The 9,678-nt window shown below is 28.6% G+C and overlaps 1 protein-coding gene across 15 annotated transcripts in view; it reads left to right on the top strand.

Moving 5' to 3' along the window:
* The window catches only part of LOC106692531 (putative leucine-rich repeat-containing protein DDB_G0290503), a 115,778-nt gene that overhangs the window by 83,422 nt on the left and 22,678 nt on the right, over nt 1-9,678 (top strand). For 11 of the 15 annotated variants that reach the window (XM_014438514.2, XM_067047591.1, XM_014438520.2 and 8 more), the window contains 7 exons: nt 912-968; nt 3,394-3,483; nt 3,693-3,761; nt 3,870-3,947; nt 7,307-7,393; nt 7,494-7,598; nt 8,680-8,805. In XM_014438514.2, coding sequence (XP_014294000.1) covers nt 912-968; nt 3,394-3,483; nt 3,693-3,761; nt 3,870-3,947; nt 7,307-7,393; nt 7,494-7,598; nt 8,680-8,805 — 612 coding nt within the window. Of the gene's footprint in view, nt 1-909; nt 969-3,393; nt 3,488-3,692; nt 3,762-3,869; nt 3,948-7,306; nt 7,394-7,493; nt 7,599-8,679; nt 8,806-9,678 lie in introns of those variants that run through there. The other 4 variants (XM_014438518.2, XM_067047590.1, XM_014438521.2 and 1 more) reach the window with 4 other exon arrangements.

The raw sequence follows: 9,678 nt of genomic DNA on the forward strand, positions 1-9,678 counted from the left end.
AAAATTTAAAAAGTGTATATTAAACTCTTTTTACGTTGATAATATTTTAAACCTTTTCTATTGAGCTTAAAAAAAATTTTAAAAAATGAAATGCTCATAAATGTGGGTAAATTCAATGTCCTAGTCTTATGAAACATGCACAAATAAGCACTTTCCTTTGATGAACCGAAAAGCAACGGATTATTATAGCATGCATTTCAAGTAGCTAAACCATCCACTCCATCCAAGCAACCTGATGCTTCTTACTTATGCATCTTAAGATGGTTTATTTTTTAGTTACTAATCAATGGTTAAAAAAACTTCCATTTAAATATTTTACTTCTTCATAACAGTTAACATTAGAGGGTAAACACTCCCACTCTGAAACAAATTTGCTGCATTTTGGTAATTTTAAAGGTTATTATTTTGACTAAGGTTAACAACTTTTTAAACAAAAAATTATAACAAAAGGGATGTTTTTAAATTGTTAGTTCTGAAGATAGGTTTGATTACTCCGAAAAGTAAGTGTTTATGAAGATGTAAACATAATCAATAGTATTTACCTTCCTTTAAACATTAAAAAAGAAGAGTTTTTTAAAATTGTTATTGATTGACCCCTATGATAAGATGAAATATATGGTCTTTAAGTTATTTTTAAGAGATATTGTGATAAACTAAGTGATCTAATCGCTCAAATCATCCACCAACTAATGATAAGTAATTATTTGCCTTTTAAAGAAATTTGTGATGCTGTCAAAACACTAATTTTTAGTCTAGAAAAAATTGTTTGTGGTAAGAAAGAACAAGAATCAAGTTCTATACTTTTATGGCTATCTCATTCTTTCATTTTTTAAAATTAGTATTAAGAATTTAATTCAAAGAAACATGTAATGATTTTAATAATACGGTTTTTGTTTTATTTTTTCCATTAGCTGGAATGTGCTAATGTACATATAGTTGAATACCAAGAGAAACTATCGGAAAAAGAGGTACGTTTTTGCTCAGAATATTTTCATTAATAGCTTTTATTGCGGATTCAATTCTTATCTTTACTAACAATAGGTTAATATTAAGTTTCCTTTTCCGTTTTTTTTAAAGCTTTTGTCTCTCACCCATTTTGCAAAATCTTAGGATAATAGCAAAAATTAATCAAATCAGCCTTAACAAAATTTTTGGCAGGTCAGTAGCAAAAGATTCTTTACTGTAAATGTTCTAAAAAAAATTTGTTTTTGCCTTTGAATATATAGAAATAGATATATAAGTTATTCTTCATCAAAGTTTTAGTCATTAAATTGGTAAGAAACAGTTTTTCAACGTGGGTTCTCCACAATAAGATAATTTATTTGTTTATAATACAACTCTTGCGGATCGCATTACTGTTTGAAGGAGTGTTCTATTGGTGTCAGATGTTTAATGGTCATTGGAAATTTCTTAAAAGTTCTGCCTGGCTAAGTCTGATGGATTTACTGACAATCAAAAAGAGTGATTATTCAGGCTTGCTAGGGAATGAAAGGTTTTGAACACCCTACTTACATATTTTGTAGGTCAAAAAATATCACAAACCTTTATGGATCCCTTTGATGTGAAAGGCTTATCATCTGAAGGTAAACTGATCTCCTTTTTTGGATCTCCGGATCAAGACAACAATTCATATTATATGTTAAAAATTAGAGATTTAGTAACAGGAACATGGAATGTTAGAAGTCTGCATGCAGCTGGTAGGTTAAAATCTGTCATGAATAATATTAAAGGATACAATTTAGATATCATGGCTCTGCAAGAGGTTCTGTGGGTGGGAGAGGGTTCATTCCTTGAAAGGAAGTATTTATATAAAATAGTGGGTACCAACAATGTTCCCAGTGAACTAATTAAGGAGTATAGGAAAGCTGGATTTTATAAAATAAATCTTTTAATGGAAAAGATGTAGGAAAAAAAAAAGTCGAGTGATTGGAAAGAGTTTATATTGGTTCTGGCCCATAAAAAGTGATCTAAACAGATTGTAATAACTACCAAAGAATCTCACTTCTTCCAGTATATTATAAAATGTTTATTTAACCCTATCCAGATGGACCTCTGATAACACTAGAAATTATCACAAACGGATGGCTTAACTAAACTATAGGTTAAATATTTTTCTTGGGCAAATATGAGAGAAAAAATGGTTAAAATACAGTGATGTAGTTCATCAGAAGTTGTATAATCTGGTTGAGCAGAGAAGTTAGTTAATCCAGTAAGGTTAATAAGTTGGAATTTGTTATTATCATTGTAAGAAGTTTGAAGTTTGTTCAGGTTTAAACAAAGAGATTCTATCTCTTAAGTTTCATTTGATTTAGCCCTGGAATATGAAATTAAAAGGTTTAGCTCTGGTTGGTAAAAAAAAAAACAGTATTTATGTATGCTAATGATTTTATACTGTTAGGTGAAGAGGCGGAAACTATTAAATGAGACACAATGTTGATCTTTCAGAACTGGATCTTGAAATAAATAGAGAAAAACAAAATATTCGGTTAGTAATAGATGCAGTGATAATTATAATGAGATAGTCTCAATGGAGAACAGGTTTGAAGAAATAGAGGAATAAATGATTATCGAAACAAATAAAACAGTAGAAAATAAAATGAGCTAGGTTAAATGAGATGATTTTTCTTATATGCAAAATTACTTTTTCACAAGTTGAAAATTAAAGGTTACAAAACTATTATCTTTCCAACTGTTCATGGATATGAAGCATGCTGCTTACCTTGAAAGAAGCAGAACTCCTCTATGTCTTTGAAAAAAAAGTCTTAAGTAGGACATTTGGCCTGAAGAAGAATGAATTCATTTGGGAATTTAGGAGGGAGGTTAAAGAAAACACAATTTCAGAACATTTGCCCTTTTTAAATAATTAAAGTAATAGTATTATGACAGTTAAAATGGACAAGTAAAATAACAGAGTTTAGCAAAGAACATATTAACAGTTAATAGTTATGCACACCCGAGTGGTTGGTGAGAGATTTGTATTGTTGTATCTATGGTGATCATTGGAGGTAGGTATGTTAGTGATAATTGGTTGTATCAGCATGGAACCTTTGGGTCCATTGCTTTCTTTTTATTGCAAATGATTCATATCACTGATTTTTGTTTTAGGAAGAATATGATAAGGCACTTAATGTGAATTTTTATTTGTAGAAACTCGAAAATTTTACAATTCTTGTTTAATGTTTTATACAATTCGTATTCCATAATATTATTGGTTAACATGTTGAAATTATGGTGTTAGTTAAAATAGTTTGTAAATAAATTGCTTTATAGGGAAGCAAAGTAAGGTTTTGCACAAAATACTTATTGTCTTAAAAATTGTGGCTTGTCATTCTCTTACCCCAAGCCATTTAATTGTTAAGTGTTTGTATTAAACATTATAATGATATTTTGCAGCAAGAATGCGAAGAAATGAAGTTCCAAATAGAATTTCAACAGCGAGGACTTGAAAAAATTAGCCAAGAATTGAGGGAAAAATCTCATCAGGTTATATTGTCATCTCTATTAGAATACATCTGACAGTTACAATATATTATGTATTTGAGTACATACATTATAATTCTAACATCTGTTAAAACACTAATACATAATATTTAGTAATTATGTATAATATTATATTAATATAATATTTTGTTAAATATAATTTGTTGGATTTTTCAAAATATAAGTCCTTTTGTAAACAATATAATTTACAGCTTAATGAAATTCAACTATCAGAAGAAATGGGTAGTGCTGTTATGAATAAACAATATCAGGAAATGGAGGTGATTAGTTTTGTTTTTAATATTATTTGAGATTTTTTTATTATTCTAAATATTGTTGCAAACTTTTTTTATTATAAAATCTTTCTAATATTTCATTGTTCTTTTCAGGATCTTAAAGAAAAACTTGTATGTTGGGAAAATTTAATGTTATGCCTTAAAAAAGAAATGAGTGAAAGATGCGAAGAGGTATCTGTGAAGAGTTTAGATATTAGAACCTCTGCCAATGATGTTGGATTATTTTTTGTCTATGTAGTCCTTGATTAAAGTATTTCAATTTTCCCTTTCACATTGCCTTAAATAGTTCATTATCTTTCTCTTCAGTAGAGTCCTCATCACTGCAGGTTATATTCAGAATTAAATGAGAATGAAAAATATAATTACTTTAAGGTTTATTATAGATAGTTAAGATCGGATAAGTAGATATACTTAGAATTTTAAATATTTACAATATTTGTGACCAAGGACATTTGAAAGGAAAATTTGAAGTTTTTTGTTATCAAAAACCATAATAGAAATATAATTGGTAAAAAAAGGACAGTTAATAATTGTTATTAATTACATGATACTATTTTTACTCCTCTACTTTTACAAATTTGAATTTCTAAAAAAGTAATGGTACAGACAAGTTATGAAAAGGAATCTTCTTCCTATAACTCCTGTGTGCTGTCAAGCGTGGAGTCCCAGTCTCAGTGCATCTAGCCCACCAGTCCCTGTCCCTGGCTTGTCTTCTAATCTCCAGGATGGTGCGTCCTCTTGCTGCCCCTAGTTTTCCATTATACTCAGAGTACATGCAGCTGGGTCTGCCATGAGGCCGTCTTCCTTCTAGCCTTGCTTCCAAACACCACCTGGCTTTTCTGGTATCGTTCATTTTACAGACATGTTCATACCACTTCAGTTGCTGCTCTTGCGATTTCACATCCAGATCCTCCTGATCTTACTAACTATTTTTCGGAGGAATCTCATTTCTGCTGACGTATTTGTAAGTTCTAAGGATTCACCATCACAAAAAATCCTAGACTCTGTGTTTTCTCTTCCGACACACAATTTTCTTTTGTTAGGGTTTATTTGCAAACCTCTTATCTTCAGTTCCTCATTCTATTCATCCAAGGATGTCTGAAGAGCCTCTTCAGAGTCAGCTATCAGTACAATATCACCGCTTGAGCCAGTACTGGAGTTAGGTTCCAAAAACCTACTAGTGCTCTTGGGCATCTCCTTTTACAAACCTTCCATATCTCATCCATAAGGAGGACAAACAGTAGTGGGCTTAGGATGTCTCCCTGCTTTACTCCCTTATAAAAGTGGAAAGATCACGATGTTTGACCAGTAAGTCTTACTATCCCCTTTGGGTCTTGGTAAACTAATTTTATTGCACTTACCAAATTTGTTAGCACTCACCAAATTTGTAAAATGTTTTTACATTGCCACAAGCTGAGCGATGAAGGGTGGGTTATCACAAGAGAGAGAAATGCTTTATTAAGAAGCAATACTGCCCAAATATATTGGGTTGCAGAACAAACAGCATATTTATATACTTTTTGATCTATAAAGCATGATATAGATAGATATAGTTTTTTTAGAAAAAAATTTATAGTTATTAATTGAAAAAACAAAAGGAGATCCTTGAAATAAAATTTAAAATTAAGAAATTCTTATAAGAGCTCTAAATAAAGATAAAAAAAACTTATTTGGGCCCCTCACTATTTTGCTTTGGATTAGCAAAGCATATATAAAAAAGAATAAATAAATTTGAAGTACCTTGCATAAAATTGTAATTAAATAGGGTAAATAGGATGGAAAAAAAAAAATAGAAAAATTTTTACATAGATAAATATTATTGGTTATTTGGGGTTTTTTAACTCACATCTCTAGGATTAGAGACTAAATTTTAAATATCCACTTTAGAGGGCACCATTAATTAATTGTACTATGCTCTCCAACATATACTCAGTTTGGGTCAATAGTGAAATGAAATGAAAAAATAATCTTATTCTAGGACATATGTCAACTAAGAATAAATACATGGTTCATACATTATGATTTTTTTCTGGCAAGCATTTAAAAGTTTCCAATAAGCAAAATGAAATTACATTGAGATCTTTGCTTAACTACTGTAATCAATATATACCTATTTATATTGTTCACAATAATGCGGAGGTTTGGTTATACAATAAGTGAAGGAATAGGTGTTATTTAAAGGAAAGAATGGATGAGGATTGGCAAATGGAGATGGGAAGGGAATCCCAGAAAGAGGTTGCATGTATGGTGAAGGATTTGCTGAAGAAGGCGGTTCTATAGGAGGGCATATATAAATCAGTCGGTTGGGATCCGTTTTTTAATGAATGGATGGATAAATGAAGAGTGAGGAGATCAAGGATATTGGTAGGTTTTTTTTAATTTAAAAAACTGGAAAAAGAAAAAAACAAAGAAAAAATGCCCTCAGGAAGGTGGAAAAAACCCCCTCAACCCAAGAAAACAACAAAAAAACTAAAAAGGCCTTGGAAACCCAAAGATAAATCTTATGAAGCAATTCATGAATCTCTTCTGTCTCAACTCTACACCTGCGATTATTACATTTTGAAACAGAGGACTATATGAAAGAAAGGAGAATTTAAATGTATCATCAGAATGGACTCGAGGTGTATCCTAATTTTATTATACACGAAAAATGAAATGACAACTAAAATAAAAGGAAAATATTTGGTATTTATTTTAAATAGTTTTACGACAAGTCCTTTCTTTTGGTGTCTTTATTTCATACATATTTTTCCATAAATGTTTTAGGGCTCTGAAATAATTTGACCATCTAATAAAATAAACACTTTTATTTGAGCATGCATATTGCTTTTTAATAAATATTAACTTTGTTTATCTTTTTAGTAGCAACGTCGTCCTCTTGATTTTTATCCATAGTTCTATAATTCATCTTAAATTAAGATATTTTATAATGGACACTACTTCAAATATTTTATTTTCATTATCATGCTGGCTGGACTCTTACTCCATATATATATCTTATATCTCTCTAAAGCCTACTCTTTACTATTATTTTTATGCTATTGTCCAGGATCTTTCCTTGCTTTTAAACTGTATTATTAATTTATTTTTATTTCATTTTTTAATACTATTGTAAATTAGTGACTATTGTAACTGTAATTTGTTTATTATATATATTTGCATAGTTTATATTCTTGTTTATTGTGTGAGTTTTGTAATTACAGTAGTACGAAGTAGTCTCCTGGTCACTACACCTGTATCCATAATAAACAGAAATAAATATCAAAGGGAAAAAAGAAAAATAGATAAAAACCTAAAGTAAAAATATAATCTGTCTTTCTTCACTATCGTTCCAATCTCTTTGCAACTTTATCAATAGATGGAGCTGTAAAAAACAAAACAAAAAAACTTTAAATTTGTTTAGTTTATTGGATTGGTGAATGATTGTCATTGATACCCTTAATTTGTGTTATTTGATTTGATTTCGCTTTTCAAAACTTTTATGGACTTTGAAATATATTTTAGTTTTTATGCATTCATGAATGTTTTAGAGTAACCATTGGCATACTGTTTCTGCCAGACAAAAAGAAAATCTTTCAGATCTTATTGAAGAAAACCAAAGTTTGAAAATTGAACTTGTAAGCTTGATAAATGTCATTAATCCATTGGATAGATTTTAAGTTATTCCTGTATGTGCTTTAATTTTTATTGTTTTTTTTTTTTTGTTCTTTTTTACAGGAAACCTATAGAAATGAATTAGATGGTAGCAAATCTGAACTCTGTGAAGTGACAGGGGAATTAGTTAAATGCAGGCAGCACATCTATCAATTAAATAAGGAAAAGGTATGAGACTATTAATCATTATTTTAGAAAAATCTTCTTTTTTTATGAAAGTAACAAGAGAAACTCAACTATTGTATTCATGGTATGATTATTTTTCTGTTAGTTTATATTATTTGTTTTAAACTAATTAAAAACATTTATTTTATAATTTAAATTAATTATAAAAATTAATTAACTTATTTTTATGCCACAATACATTAACACATCTTCTTTTGATAATTTTGATTCAATTTTCAGTATGTTGTCAATCAACTCTGTTACAATATCCAAAGAAACAATTAATTTTTTATAAAATTAACTGAATTTTTAAAAATCTAACAATTTAACAGTAATTTTGACAGGATTTCCCTACCAATTGGATGTCTGGGGATTATTCACTGAAATTTGTCCTTTACCTAAACATTTTTGGAACAAAAACTTCTATAAATAGCATTTTTTAGTAAAATGAACTCTTTGAATAATGTGTTACCACAATTTTAGCGGATTAAAGTTGGTTCTCAGATCCCAAATGTCTTGACTTTTCTGGGTTTCAAGTGGTAGGTGAAGATTACATCCTCTGCATAACAACATTTCTGCAGAGAGCGTTTGAGTTTATAATATCTGGTTTATTAAGAAATTTTCATTTGTTTTCTATTTTTTTTTTTCATTTTTCTATTTTTTCAATTACAAAATAATGTGATTATTAGTAATTTATAGACATTTTTTATATATATATTTTCTATATATCTTAATTTTTATAAATTGTATTGTTAATTAGTTATATATTGAATAATATTATTTTGTTTTATTTTTTATTCAGAAAAAAGATTATCATATTTTTCATTTTTCCTATCTTTTTGGTGTAAATTTTTTGTTTGTTTTGTATTATAAGGCTATTAATTAAAAGAATAGCCGTTCATATTTTTACCAGATTCTTTGTAATTTTCATATTTTATCTTTCTTTCTTTGTAAAGACCCCAAAAAATGAAAATGAAGAAATAATAAATTATGTGGTAGTTGTCCAGTAGTTTAAATTAATATTTTTTAAACATTTAAATACCTTATTTTTAAAATCCTTCTCTCTTTTTTTGATTTTTTTCAGGATGACTTTGAAAATGAAAAGTCTATTTTATTTGATGAATTGGAAAATAATAAAAAAGAACTTGATGAGTTAACAGAAGAATTGGGGAAAAGCAAAAATTATATTGTTCAATTAAATCATGAAAAGGTAGGCTAATCGTTTCAAAGATGTTTCAGGCTGATTGCTTTGCTTATCATATAAGTTACTTTGAAGAATCAGAATTAGTTATGAGTATCATTTTATTTAGTTATAAATATAATTAATTGATTACCTATTTTTATTATTACAAATATTTATTCACTATTAATAATTATATTAACTAGCCTTAACAGTTGTAAAAACAGCTCCTGGTCAACTATTTTTTTTTGTTTCCAACCATATAGGCTTTATCAAGGTCTATGTTCCATTTACAGGAGGTCTTCATATAGTATTACCGATGAAAAACAAATGAAAAAAATGTTCAGTTTAGATGCACTTGTAATGACAGTTGAAAGTCATATCAAAACCGTTGGATGAGCTGTGGTGCTATTGGCCCAGCTGTTATGTGAATCTGCTGTTTGGAGATGTCCCAGTACTGATGTTTAAAATGAATAAACATCCATTTCAGCATTGTACAGTATGATAGAGAACAAACATTCTTCCAGAACAAGTTACAGGTCTACTAACTCATATATTACAATATGCGAAATGCTAAACAAAATCTGCCATAAACAACAAAATCGTCCCAACTTGTTAATGTTGTTTCTTTGTCTGCTTTCACTTTAAATAATAAAATTAATTCTCATTCTTCAATTAAATTTAAATTTATAGTAATATAAATACCTATTTGAATACTTGAAATATAATTTACTTAAATAATATTATTTCAAAATTTTTTGAGACAAGGTAATTATTTATTAAATAAAACCACAAATTGTATCCAATACTGTCTCAACACTTTATTTCTTATTAGTCCAACGTTTCGGCTATTCCAGCCATCTTCAAGGACATCTTTAATACAAATCTTCTCCTCACATTTAT

Source organism: Halyomorpha halys, unplaced genomic scaffold (assembly GCF_000696795.3).
Source record: "Halyomorpha halys isolate HHAL.00 unplaced genomic scaffold, Hhal_1.1 Scaffold59.1, whole genome shotgun sequence".
In the NCBI taxonomy this organism is placed as follows: Eukaryota; Metazoa; Arthropoda; class Insecta; order Hemiptera; family Pentatomidae; genus Halyomorpha; species Halyomorpha halys.